This window comes from Cottoperca gobio, chromosome 20 (genome assembly GCF_900634415.1).
Source record: "Cottoperca gobio chromosome 20, fCotGob3.1, whole genome shotgun sequence".
NCBI classification, from domain to species: domain Eukaryota; kingdom Metazoa; phylum Chordata; class Actinopteri; order Perciformes; family Bovichtidae; genus Cottoperca; species Cottoperca gobio.
Window position 1 is genome coordinate 6541578 of NC_041374.1, and position 24971 is coordinate 6566548.

Sequence of the window (24971 nt, forward strand, 5' to 3'; positions counted from 1 at the left end):
AAGTACCAAAATGGAAAGTCCTCATTATGCTAAATGGACCTTTTCAAAACAATATAGGCTTCTGTATATTAAATCACTGCATTATTATTAGTGTTGCAGCTGGTAGAGGTGGAGCTGCTGTCTAGCTTAATCCATAATATTAGATCGTAATTTATTAGTTGATTTATATTTTGTAATATTAATATAAATCTGCAAAGTAACTACTTTTATAAATGTAAAAAGTACAATGTTGGCCTACTAAAATATAGTGGAATAGAAGTATATAGTAATTTAAAATTAAAATACTGTACTCAAGTACAGGTTCCTCCAAATTATACTTAAGTACAGTACTTGAGTAAATGTACTTAGTTAGATCCCATCACTGATATTTAAGGTTGTTTAAATCATCCTCAGTCCAAGACTCAATGCAATTTTATGTCTGCATCACTTAATCAAATATATAAGATTATATCATATACATTATACTTATCATTCTGAAAACATCCCCTATGTAGCCTGACATGTGGTATATTTGAGAATTTTAGGAGTTCCACTAGAATATAGGCTAATGTACGGTGGTTCGAAATATGTTTGGCTGCTCAGCATGAGTTTGTAAAGGCTTGTTTGTTTGTTAAAGAGTTTTGTCTCATTATTCTTTTATTTTTCAATTCAATCTGTGTTTTATTTTGAACACCACATGGATTTAAATGGAATTTATATGTAAATAATACAAATATTTGAGTCAAGATTTTAAAAAATCTCAGTTATATTGGCCCAAACTACCTGAAGTCTAAGTATTTATAGTTTCTTTAATTATTTCAAGGGGTAAGCAGCTGCTCGAGGACTGAAAAGGAGCAGTTAAATGTTTTTATTATTGACATACAACTAACTTACTTAAAGTAGAAAGAAGATTTCGGGATAGTTTTTGAATGAGGCACAACACACTACAAGTTATCATCATCAGCTGTGAACTGTTAAGAATAACAATGTTCTCATTATTCTGTCCCACTTCGAGTGTTTACATATACACGTGAATTCATTTTTGAATTTGCATATTTCCGACACTACTTGAAAGCAGCAAATGTTCATTGAACGTGAAGTCCACAATCTTCAGTGGCTGTTTGGACTATACTCTTGACAGACAGCCACTGAATGTTTGATAAGGTTGTCATGGAAATCATGTTGACCTGATTAGTGGACACAGGTTATTTATGTACATTACTTCATCACCTCAGTATCAAAGATAGTCAAAGGTCAAATAAAACCACACATGATGACGTTATAGGGAACTTTATTTGCAGTTAGACTAAAATTCTTTGGCTATAGGAGAGGCAAACACTAGTCCGACGGCTCACACTGATGTCCTGGGTAACTATTTCATGCCCTGCAGTTCACTTGAGCATCTACTCAGCTTGTTGCATAATGTTTACAATAGTGGTACCTTTAACACATTTCAGCTGCCTTATAGAGACACACAAATGAAAGACATCAGACTGGCCAGATGTTGAATGTTTCTTACATGCTTCTCCTCACATACCCTCTGACCTACCTAAAACAGTAAACTAAATAATATATGTTAAACACTCTACTGTGTTAGTCGTGAAATACCAAAAAATATATAACAAGGTGAGGTGTATTTGGATTTGTCAAGTTTTTGTAGATGATAAAAATGCAACACACTGTAAATCAATATACAGTATCTTTCAATACGCAACCGCTGAAATATATATATTCTCTTTTGCAAATGAGAAAATTCATAAAATCCATTCACATAACTTTGCAAATCCTTCATAACACCAGCTACAATTCCTTCAATTCAAACTTTCACATTTCTTCATTTAAAAGCAGAAACATGGACACACGGGAGTGATTGCATTAGTTGTAACTGCAGTGAAGTACAACAGTCACTGAGTTTGGGGGACGGAGGGTGAAAGATATAGAAATAAATCAAACACTAATAAATAATGATTCGATCTAAAACAGATTAATACTTATATGACGGTAATAATGTAACGCTGTTGTCTCATTGCATTAGTACATGCAGCAGCAGAAATATATATTGAGGCCATAGCTGATTGTTCCCAGTGTACAAACAAGTTTCAAGCCGCACACCGCCTGATCTAATTCCACCCAGTGTAATTGCATCAGTGTGACGACAGTTGGCTCCTGGAAATGTATAAATCTTGGTGCTTGTTTACAGTGACTAAGACTTACTCACCACTTTGTAAATGCTGGTACAGGTGTTAAGAACTGGAGCTAAAAAATTGACTAACAAATGGGCAGTAAATGACAGACACATGACAAATGGATCAATCCAGTTCAATGCGAATTTTGTAATTAATGTCTGTGGAAAAAGTTTAAAAAGAGAGCCACCCAAATTCACCGGTACTCAGATTTTGGACAAGACATGAGCGAGGTTAATTATTCTATCGCTTCCACCCTCCCTCCTCCTTACATAGTATCACATGGAGAGTTAGTGTGTTAGACAGAAAACAGCAGCGCCCTCAGTATAAACATACTCTGCTGTCTCTGCCTCTGTTCTCCACGTCTGCGCTGTTTAGCTCCCAGACTTTCAGTGGCAGATAGCCAGGAGAAGACGCTTAAAGTCACCGCTGCACTCGTCCTTCAGGGCCTCCTTCAGAGACACATCGTACTTCTCCAGGTACATTTCTTTGATGGTCTCCAAGTCATACTGTTGATAAGAATAAAATATATATTTTTATATTCCCTTTTAACTCATCATACATGATATCATTTTCCTTTTTTTTTTTTTCTTCTCCCTTACCGCCTGTTCAAACCTGTGTAAAATCTAAATAAATGAAAAGTAAAGTAATACTGGCCCTACTCTCTGCTGAACCAAATGATACTACAGCTATTAACTCCATCACCAGCTGTCTGTCAGCAATAAATAAATGGATGAGCAATAATTTCTTAAATTTAAATGAGAACAAAACTGAAATCCTACTAGTAGGTCCTGTAACAAAAAGAGAGATGATGCTGAATAACATGGTGAAACTTATTCCTTTGATTAAACCTGAAGTTACAAGTCTTGGTGTTATTATAGACTCAGATCTAAGCTTTAAATCCCACATAAACAAGGTGACAAAAACATAATTCTTCCACCTTAGAAATATAGAAATAGAAACATAGCTAAAATCAGACCATTTATAAGTCAAAAGGATGCTGAAAAACTAATCCATTCTTTTATCTCAAGCGACTCGATTACTGTAATGCACTCTTTACCGGCCTTCCAAAAAAAACAACGGAGAGACTTCAGCTCATCCAAAACGCTGCAGCGAGGCTGCTGACTAGAACCAAGAGGAGAGACCACATCAGTCCAGTGTTAGCCGCTCTACACTGGCTTCCAGTAACTTTTAGAATTTACTTTAAGGTCCTCCTTCTTGTATACAAAGCCCTAAACAGAACCGCACCAAGTTACACTGCCAACTCTCTAATAAACTATGTGCCCCCAACAACATTACGATCATCCACTACTGGTTTATTAAATGTTCCCAGAAACATCCAAAAGAACATCGGGGATGCAGCCTTTTGCAATTATGCACCAAAGCTATGGAACACTTTACCTGCAGACATTAGGGAGGCAAGCTCGCTCAATATCTTCAAAAGTAAAAACATATCTTTTTACTTTGGCCTTTTAATGGGGATATTTTAAACTAATTTAAATGAATTTCATAAATGTTTGCTATGCCTGGTTTAACATTGAATGTGTAAAGGTAACTGAGATAAATTTCAGAGTGTGTATATTTGAAAAACCTGAGATCAAAGAGGCTTTAATTAACCGAAGGGAGTAAAGCAGTTGAAGGGCCACAGGGGCCCATTGTTGATCTCATGCTTTAAAAATATGGCTCTGACAGTTTAAAACATTTACAAGAATGGTGTGATGAATGTGATTTCCCGGCAGTAGGGTCGTTAAGTACGGCACAGATACGGAAACTAGGCATGATTTCCAATGTTATTTTAATTCTGCTATTTTTATAATGGTACTTCTGACTCATTACATCAACACTGTGATTATTGTACTGTAAATGCTCTTATTCTGTCTAATCTTGTACTAATTGTTATGTATTTGCTGTGAAGCACTTTGGGCTGCAATTCTTGTATGAAAGGTGCTATACAAATAAAGCTTATTATTATTATTAGCATGGGCAAAAGTAGATCCTATCAAATGTTGGTGTGGAACTGAATCCCGGGGCGGATACACGCATTATTTTTCACTTTTGGAAACGGCCTTGGCGCAGGTCTGCACTAAGTAGCTTCTACAAGTCTAAATAAGTTGTTTGCTGTAAAAAAAAAACTATGACAACAACAACAGGTCAGACATTCAGACAGAGATCTCTGATTATGACACAGATTGTACAGTAACCAGTAACCAGTGTAAGTAAACACAGACTCCACCTATTGATGTTTTCATACAATTACCTCAGAGCGACACACAATGATGCGAATAAGGGTGCCCTCATCAGTGCCCGCTCCTGCCATCGCGTCGTTCAAACGTCTGGCGAAGTAGAGCTGAGGATTCTTAGCAACTCTCACTGGAGGAGAGCAAAGAAAGGCCTTCATTAAATTCCACTGCTGCTTATCCTGTGTGGACATTTCCATACAAGCGGTTTATTCAACACTTTTCATCTGTACACGTTATTATATTCTACGCTTATGACTTTGTGCGGGTCGTCCAATTGTAATGTGACCTAATGTGAGTTTCTGGAGTCATCTTTCTTAGACAATAAAACTAATCAGAGATCAAAATCGAGGCCATAGACTGAGCATACCGTACTTCAAATATTCAACACTGTGTATTTCATACTAACCAAGAGCGATGTAGCATTGCTTCAGTGTCCCAGAAGTCTCATTCTCAATGACATCCAGGATTTCAGTTCCTGCGAGCTGTGGAGAGAAAATTGCAAGTCGAATCAAAGCACTGGGCAATGCCTTAAAGTGGTTTCATTTTCCAGGTCCATAATTTCCTCCTAATCCTATAATTGAAGATGTTCAGGACATTTTTTCAAGCCCCAAGAAAGCGTAGCTCTCAAGATTAAAGTCTGTCTGCATGTGCACGAGAAGCAACAACACTTCTCAAGGGTAATGTAAAGACACCAAACCAGATCATTTAACATGCTAGCTGAAGATGAACTGTCAGGTCATATGAACTGATATGCAATATCACAGCAGTTATCTGTGGACGGTGCGACACCCAAACCTACCTGCTCATATATCTTGAAGGTGGCCTGGAGCTGAAGGTAATTTCTGGAAGCCAGGACGTTGGTGAAAGTGGACTCATCTGTCCCAAAACAACCCTCACCAGCCTGAATCACATACAGAAAATATTAATATTGTTCAGGACTAGTGAATCCGCCATGAGGTTATTATGAATTACATTGAGAAGTACCTCAAACAGGCAGGTAGCATCTTGCTCAGCCAGATCCTCATCCACCTCGTAACTCTCATCTCTGTTGCCCTGGAGGATGAAGAGTACGATGACTGTTGATGTCAAGTGAGGCCTTTTCTGTCCAACTGAAGTAACTGTATCTGGCCTCTGTTTTATTAATGAGAGGCTGAATTGTGGCCTGTGTGTGTGTTTTTATAGGGACTGATTGGGCAAAGGGAGAGTGAGCTCGATTTCAGTCGTACAGCAGACGGGAGGAATTCAGTTACGCATGTGGAGTAGAAATTCCACTTACCTGCAATAGAGCAGTGAGGAGGTTTCTTACATCCCCACTTGTTTCTCCCTCGATATCTGCTTCAAGATCACGCTCATGTACTAAAAGACACAATGTAAAAAAAGGGTCAAATAAAACGACAAATTACACAGTTTATTTTAAATTTCAATTTTTAAATGTGAAGTCCACCCCTTGATATTCTTGTACCATCCGACACAAGTTTGTCATGTTCAGCGCAGTCTGTGTTTAATATGTTGATAATTGTTTGCTGTACCCACGCTCCCTTAATCAGTCTTGTTCATTTAAGTTAACAATTATCCTACAGTTTCAAGTCTGATCTAAATTCCTTCTTCAAACACCTCAAGTCCTGTGACTGCAGTGCATTTTAGTGTAACCTGTATCTTAGCCTCTTTAATGATGGATTCCTGTATCACTAACTATTTTTAATCAAGAAAGCATCATTTACTTCACTGACACCAAAAAACAATTAATTTCCGATAACTGAGAATGTTCTGCAACCAAATTCAATTAATAGTGATTACAAATCAGAAAACAATGAGATTGCATAACAAGAGTTGGCTAGACAAAAGGTACTTTAAAATGGATTAGTACAGTGACAAAATAAACTGGATTTACAAAAGTAGAGACTAGGACTGTGTTGTTCCCTTGTTCATGTATTCACTACGCCCTATACAGGCTAATGGACACTCAATAGTTTACTCAACTATCACGGCACAAGTGAAAGATCAACCAAAGTCCCCACGGGGATTACATCAGATTAATTATTCATTAGCCAACATACACATAAAGTAACAGTTAAAAATTAATATAGTAGCTAGCTATGTTAGCAGAATGCTAAATGATGCATCTGGCCTTAGCAAGCAAAGAGGCTACCAACATGCTAGCAAACGACAACCAGCTAACTGACTGATAAGCTAACTACTGTGTTGCTGAGCACAGGCATCTGCAGTGTCTTTGCCCCAGTCACTCATACACTAGTTTATAATTATTAACCTTTTAGAATGCCTTACAAGAAAGTGCCAATGAGAAACTATTATATTTAGAAGAATTATAGCATTATTTCCACTGATGGCTAAGAATCCCTTGAGAAATGAAAGAGTAAAGACGAAGTTACAGTCTATGGTAAATATAATCAGTTATCAGCACTTGTATCATGAACAGGAAGTCGCAGCAGGATGGGCCTTGACTAAACAAAGTGTGACTGTGCATTTCATGGATGAAGAGTCAAGAATAGCAGCCTACTGTAGGCATATGTAGATCCTAATGAGTCACCCGTAGCCATTTCCTCCAGAGTTCATAATACGAGGAAGGGAAATAGTGATGAGATGGATGGGTGGACGTCAAGTAATGTATGTGGCAAGGAAGTTCCTTTTGTAAATGGCTTACCTTGAAAGTAGAATTCCTTGAACATGGCGATGTCCTGTGGGAAACAATTACATACAATGAATACAAATTACGAATATTTTATATTTAAAAAATCTACAACTGATTTATAAATTGTGATGCCAGTGATAAAAGCATACGACCGTAACGCCACTTTAACTCTTAATTGTTGTGTATATTTAATGTGTTTGATTCGTGACTAACAGAGTTGATGGCGCTGCAGAGGATCTCCACCAGGACGTCTTCGTCAGTACCCGCTCCCTTCATGGCCTTCCTCAGCTCCTTCACAGCGAAGACGATGGGCGGGTCCAGCATGGCGAGGATGGCGTTCTCAAAGCTCCCCGACAGCTCCTTCTTCAACACATCCACCAACTCCTGTTACAGAGATAAATCATTTAGTGGTTAGAAAGGGGCAGAAACTGAATATATTTTTAAACAATAACTTAAATGGTTGTTCTGGTAAAGACGTATACGAAGGTCTGTTGACACTCACATCATCATACTTTTCAAAATAGGCATATTTAATTTCCTGACGCTGAGCTGCACTGCGGTTTGCCAGGATGTCAATGATGGCCTGCTCATCAGTTCCTGTAGAGAAGACAAAACAAAAACAGATGCGGCACAATGACAAAACTATTTAATTCTTACAGAGACTTTACCAGAATTCACCAATATTTCCAACTCACCAAACCCTTTGCAGGCTTTGCGGATAGCCTTAATGTCAGCTACGACATCAAAATCCTCATAGTGCACGATTGTGGGCTGAGAGAAAAACAGATGAGTGTTATGTTGACAAGCCATAAACAGCTTCCCATAATAATCTAGATATATCAAACTGATCATTGTTTCAATAAATGAGGATCAGAGGGGTGCATGATAGTAATGAAGGAAACGCTGGCCAATGGGGGAGGGGAGGACGATGACACAATGCTTTGGTTGAGGAATTTGGGGCCAGAAGTCTTTAAACAAACTTGGTGGGGGCTGCATGAATAACTGGCAGCTTCCAAAGTGTGGGCCAGGGGCCAGCAGGGGTCTGAGAGGCAGTTCTAAGGAACTATATCACCAGTTGAATATGTTTTCCGTGCCATAACAAGGCAAATGTAAACAATTGACAAAATTGTCATGTAATGATTGTGTTTGAAAATTAAAAAGTGTTTTTCTCTTTCTCTTAGGAGTTGCCAATGAGGTGAAAACAATAAACAAAAATGAGCACAGAATCAGCAACAACAAAAAAAAACAGAAACCCTCTCCCATCTCTGCAGTATGGACTTTACTGTAGCCTTTACACGCACCATACAGAGCCCTTCTCATGCATCTACACACACACACACACACGCACCACGCATGCATGCATGCATACACGTCTAACGGAGCAGTGATCAATTCCGCAGGGGAGTGGCCCTTTCCTCTGCGTAGACACAGACACCGCTGTCTGTCACACGGTGTCATTTAAAGAAACACCAAGTATTATAAATCTGACACCATTACGTTGCATTTCAGTTGAAATAATAAGAGATTAATCCCGATGTATGGTGTGCGCAGGAATTGACGGAGGAATATAGGCGTTACAGTGCTCGATAATTGTGAAATAAGCAATACATTCGGTATTTTATTGGAAATTACAACCGGAATCTTAACATTTATCCTGGTTCTTAATCTCGATCCTTGATCCTTAATCGTCAACCCAAAACTATCGCTTAGACATTCAGAGAGAAGACTAATCTGCTGATGCATTACTCTTAACCTACGCGTTTATAGCACGCTCCGTTACAGACAACGGTACCTACTTGACAGTTGCCCATTTTAAAAAGGATGTTATTCCGGCTGCAGCTGGTGATCTGTTGGGGAAAAGTCGCAGAGTAGTTTGTGATACTTCTTCTCCTGATACAAGCTGCGGCCCAAAGCAGTTGAAACCAGCGTGTGACGTCACCACGGCCCGCTGCACTGTCCGTCGAATTAACCGTTTACATCCGGGGGACACGCGCAGATCTTTAATTAAATAAAAGTAGCAATACCACGGTGAAGACATATTGTGTTACAAGTGAAAGTCCTGCATTCAACAACTTACTTAAGTACAAAAATAATAGCTCCAAAAAATACTTAAAAGTACTCATTATGCAGAATGTCCCATTTCAGAATAATATATATTATGTCACTGGATTATAATTAGTAATGCATTAATGTGTAAGGTGCACAATATTTGCATGTGACAACAACAACCCAAAAAGTATGTCATCTGTACAATTTAGTGCTCCACAGTATAATTACCAACCTACGCTCTAACCAGTGGTATTTTACTGTCCCTTATAACTGTCCCTACATCATACTCACCCACTGAGGTCTTATTGCGGAGATGCTGCTGCCCTCCACAATAAGGCTCTTTAGCCTATGAAAATTAAATACGTGTACATTCCGTGTCTGAGTAAAACTGTTCCAATTAGGCGCTTGCTAACGTCACACGTACTAGCTGTGCAATTACACAAGGATGATTCATCTCGTTTTACTTTATAATTATATGGAAATTAACTGAAAAGGGACAAATTATGTAAATTGGTTATTCAAACAATGTAGCCGTTTATAGCAGTGCACAGGCTAAGATGTGACTCACTTACAGTAACAAACATATTCAGTTGATCAGTAGGATTTAGAAATCAGTAGAAAACAAACATTTTCACTGATCTGTGTAGGCTGATCTCAAACTTTCCAGCAAAGGAGGATCAAACTTTGCAATGTGTGTGTGTGTGTGTGTGTGTGTGTGTGTGTGTGTGCGTGCGTGTGTGTGTGTGTGTGTGTGTGTGTGTGTGTGTGTGTGTGTGTGTGTGTGTGTGTGTGTCAAACTTTAAAACTCTTGTTCATTGTTGTTTTCAGTCAGGCAGCTCAGTTGTTGGACATGTTGTCCTGCAATAAGCGATGCAGGGTTTTATGAGAAGATTAATACCACTCCCACAGAGAGTACAACTCATGGCTGTAGTGTTGCATTATGGAAACTGTAGGATCCACTATGTTCGGAGCTTAATCAATACTAGAGATGATTTATGAAAACTTGAGCGCTGACTTGGACTTGCCCTAAAAGGATTTAAATACACATTCCTTGGGAAGAACCAATGAAGGCCATGAGTCCATTCTTGGTATGCAAAGTGGAACATGTTGCTGTTGCAGGCACCTGTTCATGTAGCAACACATGCCGTTGCTATAGAAGGCTCGCTTGTTCAGTGTTCTCGAGTTGTTCACGCTCATGTTCACGTGTTTTTGTCCACGTTTATTTACATTCAGTATTTCTTTGCCTCCGTGATATTTTGCTGCTGAAACAGCCCAAATGTCTCGCTGGCTGCAGAGAGTACTATTTGCCTGGCTGGGGATGTTATCGTCTTCATTTCACAGGCGGTGGAAGGGGGTCCCACTAAAGCCTTTATCACGGATCTGGAAACAAAGACAGCATTCAGGAGCGCAGGCACAAAAAAAACAGCCTGTAATGTTATGCTGGCACAGGACCCAGGCTCATGTTTAGACCTCAAACACAACTTGTATAGAGTCTGACCAGCTCCTACTGTTAAGAACCACAGACAGAGGTTTGAGTTTCAGCTACAACAAGACAAATGCAATGTCTAGAAAAGGAGGTCAGAATGGAGTTGTAGTTACAAAAACAGTTTGGGGCAGCAGAGCTCTGCAGGAGGCTCAAGTCTCAAAGGTAAAACTTTTACCTCTATTTTTTTATGTTGGCACTGTGCTGCCGCTTATATCTTCAATTACTACAGAGGCAGTGATGTGCATGACATGTTAACAGCACCACAATCCTCATTTGTTACAAAAACATTTGCATTGCTGCAGTTTATTTTGGGTCAAAGCCAGTGCGATCAGGAGACCTTCTGAGTACACTAGGCTTTTGTTGCATGGAAACAGTGCTGGGAAAATAAACAGTGCATTGTTTACCTGCTCCTGGGGTAAGATCCCAGCCCTGTCGAGGCTTTTGCTCCGTTTCACTGTGCCCAGGTGGTAGTTTGGGGCACCACTTCCTGGCATCCCCCAGACGGTGTGCTGCATGGTCTCATTGTGCTGCAGATGGTAGGACAATTGTGATAAACATAAGGAATCAGAGGCTCATTTAATACTTTATTTTAAATCTTAATACATTAACAAAATGAACATAATTATTGGTATAAAGTAACTAACCTTTCGCTCATCAACAGCATTTCTCATTTTCTCTCTTTCCACCAGTTCTTCCCTCTCCTCCACCTGCAGGCTAAGGTCTCGGTGATACAGGCTTTTGTTTCCCTAAAAGGAAACATGAAATACATTTGACACATATTAACAGAAAGTTTAGCAATGTCTGCTTTCTCTCTGCAGAGGACAGACGATGAAGTATGACCTCTCTGAAGATGTTAGGTGACTCTGTGTTCAATGTTGGGGCTTCGTCCTGTTGAGCAGCTGACATCGAAGCTTCTCCCTGAAAGAAACTGTATCTCAGCACAACCTGTTCGCGTTATGAACACTGCTAAATATGGATCAACATCTCCATCTAGTGGTCATATTCACTAACTACAGTATAAATTTGCCTTGGCATGGTAAGAATCTATATTTTCATTATTGTTAACAAATCCCATGAAGAAAAAAACAATTATGAATATATCCTACTAACAAGCCTGATACGTCTTATTCCGATGCGCCATATACAGCCATTGTTGTCTAAAATTGATTAAAAACAAATCAGTAAGCCGCTGGACCACATCTTTCTTCATTAGGATGAACACTTATTCTGGGCCAATCCCACATACACCCTGCTGGTGCACAAAACGTGTATTAATCCTCTGCTGAACATAGTCCCTAACAAATTCTCAATTAACTCGTGTGTGAGTAATGCTTTCTAAAAACTACAGCTCCCAACTGTTCCAGGAAATGATTTATCATCTTACTCCTATTTATCTTAAGTAGGAAACAATGAGTTTGGAGCTGAGAGCCACAGTGGGCAAGTCAGGACGTATTTGAGAGAAGGACTAACACAGTGTGATTTGGGCTTTTTCTGGGATTTGTCAACCTAGTTTTTTTTTGTCCTTCATACAGTGATGGATGTATGGACTGAAGAGGTCCTTCTGGGGTCGGTGCTTGCCAAACTTACACTCAATGGCAGACGAGCTAAAGAAAAAAAGAAAAAAGGAAACAGTTAAATTAAACTGAAATGATGTTAGGTGTTATTTATATGTTCAAATTATGTTTAGAAACATCAAATTAATCAATATATTCATAATTTAAGTAATGTTATGAAGTTTTTCTGACATTTTATAGACAAACAAATAACCTATTGATACATCGAACAAGTAAAACAATTGTCAGTACAGCCATAATAGTATCCACAGTATTATATTTGATCCATGCACTGACAATATTACATTTTATTTTAACATTCTTTCTGATTCTTGATACATTGTGAAATGCAAGCCCTTTCTGAACACGGTCTAAATGACACGAGTTAAACCTAAATTCCTCTTTGGTGAAATATGTTTCACAATTCCAAACCGTAATAGCATGGCCCAGAGTGAGCAGGGACTCGCATAACATAAATCAATAAATCTATTTGGTAACCCAGACAGTCTCCTACAAAGAGCCTTTCTATGAGTTATCCATTTAGCTCCCACTGTACTGAGGCCCACTCATAATAAGTTGTACTATCACGCTGACTCATGTTCACTCTCAGGCTGTGACTGCAAACTCATGCTTCCCCCAGGCTCCCCATGAGTGGAGGTGTGTGTGTGTGTGTGTGTGTGTGTGTGTGTGTGTGTGTGTGTGTGTGTGTGTGTCATTGTGCATGTTTGTAGTCCATAATTGAAGCAATTGCATCTGCTAATGCCAGCTCATACTAATTCACATGTTGAATTTCAAAAGGTTCATTCTTGGCAGCAGTTGAGAGAATGACCTCAAGACAAGTTTCATTAAGTGGCTTTCGATCATATTAAATGATTTCCCTTATAAAAAGGTAATATAAAATAGAAATTTCACATCTTCAATTTCCCCCAAAAATGGCAATTTGAACGTCGACCAATTTCATGACAACCAGGCAAACTCCATCTGCTGATGAAGACCATGCAATATGACCAAAAGCACCAGAAGAAGCTCCTAAATTAACCTTGTGGTGACAATGTTTTCTCGACCATTTCACGTCTTTAAACTTCCACCAGGATATTGTCATGCGAAGCTATTGAGCAAATTATATAAAAAATACTATTTGGCCAAAAATATGTGGACGCCCCAACATTACACCCAAGTGTGTTTGTTGAACATCTCATTTCAACACCATGGGTTTCCATTTGCTGCTTTAACAAGGTGTATGTCCATCGACTCAAGAAACTCTTCGTCGACAAACACTCATAAGATTTAGTCGACTTATCCATTAGTTGATTTGAAATCGACAGATCTGTAAAATTGAGATTCTCCCCAAAGAAGCACCACTGTTTAGCAGAGATGACCAATTAGGTGTCTAGTCGACTAACTTTTCCACTTCCTGCTGATAGAGAGAGTTCACCGCGGGCACCAAATGATCCAGGACCAACGCTCTTTGAGGTCAGGGCGAAGTCTAAAAACCAAACTGGGGAAACTATATCATGTCCACATACTTTTGGCCACATAGTGTACATACTTATGTTGTTGTCTTCTGAGGCTTCTGACTTGCAGTAAAGTTAAATGATATACTTATCTTGTTTGTCCCTGTGTTATCTTATCGTTTGCATATTTTTGAAACATCCTGAATACACCGTCACACACACACACACACACACACACACACACACACACACACACACACACACACACGCAGAGTATGATTCATGTATTTCTATTTGCTAAAATGATTGAGAGTGAACAACTAACAGTGTGTGAATGATCTCACATTGATCCCTGAGAGAGGCCGCCTCGTTCCCCTCCGTCAGAAGTCTGCATGCTACCTGGAGGCAGAAACAGTGAAGATAAAGCAGTTACCTTCTGGAAATTGCTATAATTGAGTGATTAAGACCGATGACGTCAAATGAAAGCCCGTTTATTTTTTTTTACTGAATGAACGTTCACTTAGCCTTCATTCACACACGTCGGCATGACTGTGACTCACCGGCGTCCTGGCCTTGGGCTTTGTACTCTGTGTTTGAGCTACAGCAGTGTCAAAAAGGCCATTTTTGCACCTAAAATCAAAACAGATTGGATTATTAGATGAGTGGATCTGCCTTTGTCCTTTTGTGATGCCTCTGCTTTAGCACAAAAAATTAAAAAATGAATGGGGCCATAATCATCCTCATGTTCATCATTACTGTGATGACGAGCCCTGAAATAATCTGATTTACTTACCAAATACATCTTTAGTTTTAAAACAACTGTATGTCACTCACATGCAGGCTTCACTGTCCTGACAAAAACACGAAGAAAGCCTGAATCGACATTTCAGGTGTTTTCACCCCCAACGTCAACTCAACCCTCTTATTGCTGGACCCCTCACTCGTCACCTCCACATTTCTCCCGCCCTGTGGAGATTCTCAGAACATCACATACTTGAAACTGGAGTCAAAGTTTAGTAACAATGCAGTAAACCTATGTGGAGAAAAAAAGCTTATTGGATGTGTTTTCTTTTTTCAAAGTATAACTAGCAGGGTGGAATGGAACAGACGGTGAGTTCACGTGCAGCTTGTAATGTCTGTCAGCTGACACTTCAAGGTCAGCTGCTTTTTTCCCCCCCAAGTACATGAATGCAAAGACATTACAAATTAACAAGCCATTACAAACCATCTCTGATTCTGCTGGGCACTTTAACACATGTGAAGGTGACTTCTCATCACATTCCATGGTTTCCCTTCAGATTGGTAAACAGATATATGTTATGCATCAACAATTTAACAAATGCATTTGCATAACAATGCACGTTACAATAACTGCTTTATTAATGCGACTTTTGACCTGGATTCTGACGGGATTCTTTTGCAGCACGTGACTGACATCTCCGAAAAATAAAAATTCAGATTTTTCGTTTAATTGAGCCCAAAGTGCGACATGTAGTATTTAACTGGTGTCACATATTTACCGTTGATGTGATGGATCGAGTTGAAAAGATAGACCGGAAAAACAAAATGACGCAGCGTGGAGCCGACGGTGAATTAGTTTGTAGACATTTAAAATCAGCAGAACGACGACAAATTAGACGTCATCATCTCAGGACGTCATGACGTTAGTTCTCCCGCCGCTAGGGGGCGGGGCCGAGCCGTGCGTCGCCTCTGCTGAGGAATGGACTGCGGGTTCTTGTTCTGCTGACTCAAGAGTCTTGAGGAATATTATGTACTTTGCTGATGATTTAAATTAGGAAATGTATAATTTTATAAACAGATTTCTTTACATTCGTACATTTTTCTTAAGTTTTCTTGGTCATATGCTATACTTCCTTGTAATGTTATTCATTATGTAATGTTATTTAAAAAGAAAGATGATGTTTATGTGTCTAGGCTATGTAGAGGTTTTAGATATGTCACTAAGGGAAAGTAGGGAATAAATACTATATACTTTTTTTTGTTAAAGAAGGACAATTATATTGTACTGAAGGTTTTTATTTTAGTCAAAGTCGCTTGATGACTATTATATTTTAGTGATCTTATGGTTTTAGCATGGGTTGATATTATATTTATATCATATATTTCAGTATTCTTTATGTATTGTATGCTCATGTCTGTGAAATCTATGTTTCACCTGACTTTTTCTTAATCGTTGTGTTACATTTGAAGTCGAGGTGCCAGTGAAATTCCAATCTCAGCTCCCATCAATTTTACCTTCCTTTCATTTTTTTCTCATTTTCCGCACTTTCTTCATTTGTTGGGGGTCCCTTAAATTGCATCCAGACCCTTGGGAGGAGGCTAGCCTGTGAAGCAATTCCAGTAAACAGAATGTTGTTGTTTTTTACTGACACATTAATCCCTGCGCAATCAAGAAACAAATATAGAGTGATAATGAAAGAGAGTCTAGAAAACTGTGTGTGTGTGTGTGTGTGTGTGTGTGTGTGTGTGTGTGTGTGTGTGTGTGTGTGTGTGTGTGTGTGTGTGTGTGTGTGTGTGTTTTGTCTGCCAAAATGGAATAAACAGTATATTGTCTGACAGGAGTTTCTCTGAGAAATGTGCTTCTCTCAGCACATGTGGCTGAAAGGCTTCCCTAATTGGAAGAGGTGTCACCGGACTCCAGCGGTTCATCACAACAATGTGAGGAGAGACGGAGGACTCACAGTTGGGGAAAAGGCTCTCCTTTTTCCTACAAGCGGCTACAGGAAATTCATAACCTCGTGTCATGTCTGTAATTGACACTGATTTCAAGTAATTGTATGCACTACTGTCTGCAGCAGAGATAATGACTGTAAAACTGTATTCTACAGGGCCGTTCGTCACTCTTACTGGTATCATTTGACTTTGGATAAGCAGTTTAGATATAATTTAACTCATAAATACCTAATGAACCCCGGTTGTAGAGGAGGAGACCAGTGATTAACGTCATCTCAGGTTTCAGTAACCCAAATAACAACATTGATTGCCAATATTTGAGTTCCTCTCCAAAAATACTGCATATCGGTCCGGGCCAAAGCCATTACCCGTAATGGTTGGTCATTCAATATCAGAGGAGCCAAAACTGGCCTCATCCTGTCAACCAGGGAGATAAATAGCCTATTAGCCTTTTGAGTTTATGATAATTTTGTGCAATCAATCACGTTGTAGAATAGATGCCACATGGCTCATCTTATTTTAGAATGACTGAAAAAGACCTTAATTGTATTCATAAGGAGTGTGTTTCTGAGATGGGTAAGAGTAATTCTATTATTATTATTTGTATAGGGCTGCAAGTGTTTTCATAGTCCATTACTCTATTCATTCCTTTTTCTGAAAATTAAGTCTTTAAAATGTCAGAAAATAGTGACAAATGTTCACAACAATTAAGCCCGATGTGTCCCATCTGCTACTTCATCTGTATTTGATTAATCCCCCTGTTTATGCTGTTTTCTTTTACATTAGCCTTTGTTGCGGATGTCAGACCCTGTTCTTCTCCCACCCACCAGTCTTCCTCGTTTCACCAGGTCCTCCACACCTGATACTCCTTCCCCCATTAGTAAACACCGACCTGATTCCTAGCTTTTGTTTTCTTGTATCGTCATGCTTTTCGAGACTTTTCTTTCACACTGTTATTTGATCCTTTCTAGAGTTGTTACAAGAAAAAGCATTTCAGACGCTGGAGCCAGTGTGGCATTTTATTATTAATGTGTATAATGAAAGCCTATGCTTGTCTTTATTTTGCTTTTTTTATTTGTCTCTTTCTGAAGATCATTATGTATTTACCAGTGTTTCACCATATTCTGTCAAATTCTGTGACATAATTGCCCTATTTTTGGATGTAATAAAATTGATGCCAACAAACTTAAATCAATGATTCAGTATTTAAATGATGTTCCTTGCATCGTGTTAAAGATATTGGCACCTTTCATGCTGGGAAATAACATTTACATAAAGTTTAAGGTTCAGAATATGTGAATAAAAGGTGTGAAAGTCATGTTTATGGATGTTTTCACACGACGCTAGCTTGTCATGCATCAGTATGCATCCGTGGAGGTGCTAATAACTGATCTACCTACATAATACCGCAGCAGAGTGACGCAAGTTTCAAGGTTTTGATGAGTTGTGTTTCCAGTTGTTCGTCAAACAAGGACAATCTTTGACGGGACAAAAAAATGACTCATTCATGCGTAAGTAATTGAAGTGTGAGTGTGTACCTGGATGCTGAATTGCAAAATCATGAATGAGTTAATGTGTGCATTGTGGATTTGCTACCAGTTGTGGAGGTGGTAGTGGTGGCGGAGGAGGAGCGTAACAGAGGCTCTCTGTGAGTCATGCTCACATCACTAGAGGCTCATCTAATGATGAAGCCACCATTGAGGCAGGGAAAGCTTTGTGTAGGAGTCCATACCAGAGTGTGGCTTCGGAGGATGGAGGAACAGGACCTTGTGGGAGGCTATCTGCCTACTGCCTGGGGTCAAACATTACAAGACTAGGTGCTGCAATACACAGAGCATCACAGGAGGCTCTCTCAAAAATCAGGAGAAAATGTAATTCTGGTTGTGATAACTGAAAGGGTCAGTTCACCCAAAGTAAAAACAAAAGAAAGAATATGACACTCTGAACTCTAAATTAAAACTACATGATTTCTGTTTCTGCTTTTGTAATGATGTTTTACAGCGTGTGTTCCCACATGTGTGCACCCCACGTACACAGCCCTTATTTGTAAATCATGAGTCAACCATGACACATGACATGTCCTCAACATCCCACCCCCACCACCACGACCCCCGTCCCCCTCCTTACCGCCCCTGCATCTAAAAGACGGATGAGTCAGCGACGGAGCATGCTGCCTTGTGCCAAAGTGATGAGCTTCCTCTCATCTCCTGTCCGTCCTCCTCCCCTCCGCCGTCCATCTCTACCCACGTGGCCCTGCCACAAAAGGCTGTGATTCATGCACATACCGTCTGAAGAATAAAAATATATCCTGCCATGCTTGAGGATGTGTCCCGTTGTCCCGTAAAAGACGTTCAAAGAGGCGCACAAACGTCCATTCTCACACGCACCACGGGAGATCCAGAGGAATCTGTTTGCAGCGAATGTTGGATGTGTCTCTGGCACGAGGTGGCTGTTTTCTTAGTGAGGTTTCAAAGGCGTTATTTCTGTCTTTTAAACTTACTTTTATCAAATTCCTTTGTATGAATGAAATTTAATCAGATGTTTTTGAGGAGGAGGTCACAGTCCATCTGCAGGCTCCAGTAACAAGGGAGGGGGGGGGCTTTTAGTGGACGCTACTTTGGTTTGGGTGAAGGATGAAATTGACTCCAATTGAATGTTTTATGTTAATCAAAGATGTCCAGAACACTTAAGGTAGCTTTCATGATTTGAAACCAAGTTTTTGGGGCTTTAATAACATACAGATGAATGAAAATATCTGGCTCTTTAGCTGCTAAATGCTCCACCATCTATCACCAGCTGGTGTCTTACTGTGTCTGTCTGTGCTGTTTGGTGCTGATGCATTTGTGTTCGCTCGGTTTATAGAGCTTTTAAGAGGAAAACAGCTGCAAGCATGCCAAAAGAAACTCTATGAAAGCAGTGAGAGTGAACCAAAACAGTGAAGTTGTGATTCAGACAGCTAAACAATAAACTAAATCTCACTGTAAAGTCGATGGGGAGCTAAGACCCCCTGTTAATATAATTAGTTTTATCTATTATCGCTGCTTTAAATGTTGTACCTACTCTTTTTTTGTGTGGAAAGACTGCTGTAATGAATATCAAATGGAACATTGATAGTTACCGTATCTCCCCGTCACGTTATTTCTCTTTTTATTCTCTGACATGTTCTCTATAGCAGTTACCCGCAGCAGCCTGTATTGATCTAATGTTTATTAGAAATGCTCAGAAAGTGCCTTTGTAAACAGGAATCAATGCTAACATGTTTGCTTTACACAATACCCTTTTGCGATGTTATTTGGCTGCATCATTGCCATATTCATAGAAACGCAAGTACGTGTGTAGACACTGTGTTTTATGTATTGCTCATTATGCAGAATTCATAGGGTTGAAAAAGTATTAATAAAGCAAGAATTTATTTTCCCTTTGGCACACGGAATAAATAATTTCACTGTGGCCAATAATTATTTTGGGATTGGAAAATAGCAGCGCTCAGTTTTTCTGCAGGGGTCTGGAGTCAGCATTTGATACCATCTCGTTCGTATCTCTCGCTTCCTGCAGAGCCTCCATTGATCTCTGTCCAAAAGACCACAACAAGCCATAAAAGCATTTCAGGACGGTCGCCAAGACGTGCATATACTAAAGTGGTTATGATGCATGAGGCTTTCAAAAGGCCGTGGCTTCTCCAACTACATGACTACATGAGGAATAAGCTAATGAAACGGAGACAGGGATGATTACTAAGCACAAATGCATCATGGGAGTGTCTTGTATCAACTTCCCACGGGAGTAGGGATGTTGTATTATAGGAACAGAGTGGAAAAGGGATTGAAAATGATCTTCAGAAACACACCGAGCACATGCTTGATTTTCATATAAATATTTATTGCAGAGGAGGTATCTTTTATGTACATGCTATCACAATATAACACAATATAAATCTACCAAATATTCCCATATATTGATGCTATAAGCTTGTCATAGAGCAATAGTTATAACAAGCACATAATACAGTGGGTTAGGGACAGTATCACTCACTATACAACTTGTAACAGTCCATAAAAGATCAATTTATTTTCTTTTTTGTTCTATCAAGGGCAGTGAAACATCGGTCCTATTATTTTTTTTTCCCTTGAATTCATGCAGAAGCCACAAGAGCAAGATTTACGACGTTACAGCATTGAATAGTATTAGTAGCAATAGTAGTGTTTGTCATCGGGTGACGTGGTTTGGTCACAAGAGAAGAGACGTCAGGTTTAAATGAAATCAGCTAGCCAACAATGGTCAAAGATCCGATTGGTCGACAAAGAGCTACAGGACAGTGTCGTCTATGTTTAGACGGTAGAAGAACAATGGGCTCCATTTGAGGTTTAAACTTTCGCTGATTCATTGATGATACAGCTAAAACACAATGATAATCTCCAGAGAAACAGACGCTGGTTATGTATACGCAGGCGAGTAAACAGACAGCTTTGGACCGACTGAACTGAGGAATGCTTCAGCAGGCATACTGTTTGAAATTATGTAAATGAAACAACAGAGTAGATGTGTGAAAATGTGATGTATTCCATAGTGTAATGGTTGGATATTGCATTGTTATTATTTTCCGCTCTAAGACAGTGCAACTGTAATTGTGTTTCATTTGTACTCCAGCTATCTCTGATGTGGAAATCTCATGGGCCCAGTGTGTAAAAGCTAATCAATAAATGCCTAAATAAATAAAGCTTTGATGCCAGAAAAGAAATGTCATAATATATTGCTTGGTATGGTTCTTTTTTATTTTAACAAATGGATTGAAATCACCTAAATCCTAGTTGTTACAGAGCCTATGAGCTCAATCTAAAGTCGTGTAATTTAAAAAATATTATCATAAAATAAACACATCTCATTTCAAATAGCTTTCCTACAAGGACAAAAAAAAGGAGGCTTGTTTTAAAAATATACAGCATATTATTTATCACCCAGGGCAGTAAAAATTCCAATGCGTCAGTGATTTCAGAGTCACTTAAACAAACAAACAAAAAAAACAAAAGAGCTTTTGAAATGTCGTTGTTGCCATACGGGGTCTCCTGGTGTGGTCCTGCATCCACTAACCACAAAGCATATGATGGATGACACCTAACATCTGGTTCATAAATATCACATAGATCCATCAAATCATTACAATCAATCCATGCACGTTGACAGGTCTTCTCAGACACCGTTCCTAAAGGAGCTCATAAAGCAGAGGTGATAAAAGAAATCTCACGCTGTAAGGCGAACACTCCACATTTGAAATATTTCTGACGAGACCGCGACAGGTCAACGGCAGAGGTCATTTCTCAGAGATGTAAGTCGTAGCATAATAAATCATGTTGATAGAGGCTAGCTGTAGAATCGAACACAATAGGATACAAATTCTATTATTTCAGACTTCGGGAATTCTCACTGACAAGCACTGTTTATTTGTTATTTTTTACCACAGTTAGCAAGGACTCCTACAGAGCTCGGGTATCGAGGAATTTGACAGCAATTAAAGATAACTACAATCAGTGACAACATTCAGTGACACCATGTAATTCTCACAAGATACCATAAAGTACCGTAGATGCTATATTGATACATAGTTTTTCCTCACGACTGCAGTTATTGTCAAGTGTTCAAGGTGTTATTTTAAATATAAGTGGGAGATTTCCTTTTTTTTTGTTTTCACTTAGATAGTGCATGATGAATATTTAGACATTTTGATACAAAACACTGAACAAATCAAAACTCTCAAAAGGTTTAGTCAGATTATTAATTGATAATCACATGGCTAAGACTAATTCTAAAAGGATCATCTCAATTAATCAATGGGGCTTTAGCCTACTTGCATTAAACTGGGAAGAGCATGCGTTACACTACTTGTGAACTTTCAATACAAAAGCGCAAAGAAAAAAACTGATGGCAGTGTAGTGCTTATACTGCCGTTGTATAATGGCCGTATAGTAATATTATTATTTTAAAATATAAAAAAGGATAGTTCCGCTTTATAAAAGTTGGGTTTTACCTTTGTAGTTATGATCATTGTTTCTAACAGTTATGATAACATTGTAATCATTTTTAAGATGTGGAAACAAGTCGACATCGCTAAAGCAAAGTCTGACAATACAGGAAATGCGACTGGTCACATGATCAGACAGGTTGTAAACAAGTAGTTTAGCCAAATTATCTAAACCACTTAATTTCAAAATAAAATCAAAAAGTCATTGATAATCGACCGGTTAGTCAATTTACAGAACTACTAAACAGTATTACCATATTTCTGTGATCATTGTAAAAAACTAACTGCTCCTAGCAACCGCTACGACAGCTTTCCTGTCGGCTATATTGAAAATGACGAACAGAAAATTGGCTAACGTGACCGAGCTGAACGGATGAAGTGAAACAAAATGACAATTCAGTCTGACTATCGGGCTTAACCCTCATTGCACAAATAAACATGTGTGCGCACACAACTATGGTAAGAATGGTAGGTCAAAGTTGAATCAGGAAGTCTGTCTGTAAACAAAAAGGTTGGGTTTAAATTGTATTTTACCGTACGCCTTCGTTTGGATGTATGCTCATCTGACTGCTCGTGTTTCTTGCCACATTGGACTTTGTTGTTGTGTAGTTGCTTTGGTTCTAGGTCTCAGCAAGCACGTTATGTTGGAATGATGGCCAAAACTAGGAAAATAATACACACACACACACACACACGCACACACATACACACGCCAACACAAAGATCCATGCTGGATTCATAAACAAAGCTGGTGCAAATTGTTCCTTCAATATTCCCCCAACATTTTTCTATCCCTACTTTTTACAGTGTACATATGAGCCATTTTGACACACATTCATGGTAATGTTGCTCTCATATAATCTCCACCACCCAGAATGAGCTTTTGGAAATAGGAGAGCATTAAAAGGAGTGCCTCTGGTATTAAAAAAAACAACATTATATATTTGTCAACACATTAACTGCTTTAGTTGACAAACCGGTACTCTCGACACCTGGTTATGCATGCTGTTTATATAATTTACCGTCACACAAGTGCTGAAGAAGAAGCCACTTGCTTCACTTCAGACTGATACAAGACAATGCTAGTTAGTTAGGCACATACAGTACATCTCCGCAGACTTGGAAGCATTTTAATCTGCCGAGAACTACAATTAAATAGATCTAAACAAAAACATGTCTAAGTTTGGTCGATGTGTGACATCCTGTGTGGTATTCATGCCATGAAGTTGAAAATGAAAAAAGACTAAATGTACAAGAAGAACAGAAACTGTTCTTAATTTGTGTTTACTAAAGTGCTATAGACTGATTCCCTTACCGAGTCCTTCCCTCTGTGCCAAGGATCGGAAAATAAATTAACTTTACCGCCTAAAAACCAACATCTCTCTTTGCAAATGTTTCCTTATTCTTTGGCTTTCACTTTTGCTGTTTTGTAAATCAACCTTAATTTCAAACTTCTTGTTCCCTACAAATCCTATTGTCATGTCATATCCTAGTCCATTAAGTGACGATGATTATGCACAAAAAGAACAACCAAGAATTGTTGACTGAATACAGAACATGATAAATGCAGATTTTCAACATTGCTCATGAATTGAAAAGGCTGAATCAAAAGTTGCATAATTACTCTAAGATTTATCTTCAGGGTTTTCCTGTAATAATCTGGAATGCTCGTCATGACTTTGTTTTGTTTTTCGTACATTTTACTTATTTTCAAAAATAAGTAAAACAGGAACAAAACCTCGGAAAGGAAGGCAACTTGTGGAACTTGATCTTGAACTTTTCTTCCAAGTCACCATACTAATAGTAAAAGGTAATATTTAACGATTTCAAAGTGAAAAAACGTATACATCAATAACTTTAATTTCAGTGGTCCATTAAGGTTAAGTGTCATGCCTTCTTGCTCAATGTGCTATCCTCAAAGTCCCAGGGACAAACGTCTGCCTTTTTAGCAGCACCTGCAATTCCGCCTTTAGGATTAGGATTGCTCTGTTTCACGACCGAAGCACTTTTGTCTGCATCTTTTTTATCGGACGCAGCCTCAAAATCCCACGGACAGACTTCAGCCGGCTTTGCTTTGACTGCTCCAACATTTGCGCTTTTCCTTTTTTCTACCACTGATACTTCCTGATGACTCTCTACATCCCACGGGCATACATCAGCCATTTGCTGTTGGCTCACGTGTTTCTCTGAAGATTTACTCTTGTCCTTGGCTTTTGTTCTACTTTTCTCATTATCAGCGTCTTTTGATTTCTCTTTCTCAACTGTTTTTGTGGAAGGGGTACCCTTCTTTTGTGATGTGGATTCCTTTGTTTTGGATGCTTGAGAGGGACTAGGTGTCCTCTCTGAATTTGGAGATACGGCAGTGTTGTCGTAGTCCCAGGGACATACATCAGCTTTTAAAGATGGTGGCTGGAGCGAGACTCCTGTTTTGGATGGATCTAAAAGAGTACTTCTCCTTTTCCCTTCCAGAGGAGAGGTGTCTTGTCTTTGTGTTGTCATATCTGGTGAACCAGCTAACTCTGTTGTCTTTTGGGCCTCTTTGAAATCCCATGGACAAACTTCCACTGATACTTCCTGATGACTCTCTACATCCCACGGGCATACATCAGCGATTTTCTGTTGGGTCACGTGTTTCTCTGAAGATTTACTCTTGTCCTTGGCTTTTGT

The 24971-nt window shown here is 39.0% G+C and overlaps 2 protein-coding genes across 2 annotated transcripts in view; both read right to left on the minus strand.

Moving 5' to 3' along the window:
• Positions 1–1253: 1253 nt before the first annotated feature.
• Positions 1254–9012, minus strand: anxa13 (annexin A13). Its single transcript, XM_029457788.1, has 11 exons — positions 8849–9012; positions 7748–7823; positions 7555–7649; positions 7266–7436; positions 7065–7098; positions 5679–5758; positions 5387–5455; positions 5202–5303; positions 4809–4884; positions 4420–4532; positions 1254–2671 (listed from the first exon to the last, which is right to left on the minus strand). The coding sequence occupies exons 1-11, from the start codon at positions 8861–8863 to the stop codon at positions 2552–2554; spliced, it is 951 nt and encodes a 316-aa protein (XP_029313648.1). The 5' UTR covers positions 8864–9012; the 3' UTR covers positions 1254–2551.
• Positions 9013–20152: 11140 nt separating this feature from the next.
• Positions 20153–24971, minus strand: part of gpr158a (G protein-coupled receptor 158a) — a 63276-nt gene continuing 58457 nt past the window's right edge. The window contains exon 13 of the mRNA XM_029458113.1: positions 20153–24839. Within this exon, the coding sequence (XP_029313973.1) occupies positions 24192–24839 (648 nt within the window). The 3' untranslated portion in view covers positions 20153–24191. The remainder of the gene's footprint in view (positions 24840–24971) is intronic.

What these genes read in the sequence shown, in the direction of transcription:
- anxa13 (XM_029457788.1), bottom strand. An exon ending in GCAATGCTACATCGCTCTTG is followed by an intron (nt 4,533 to 4,808) that starts GTTAGTATGAAA and finishes GCTCTCCTCCAG; the next exon opens with TGAGAGTTGCTAAGAATCCT. An exon ending in TCATTGTGTGTCGCTCTGAG is followed by an intron (nt 2,672 to 4,419) that starts GTAATTGTATGA and finishes TCTTATCAACAG; the next exon opens with TATGACTTGGAGACCATCAA.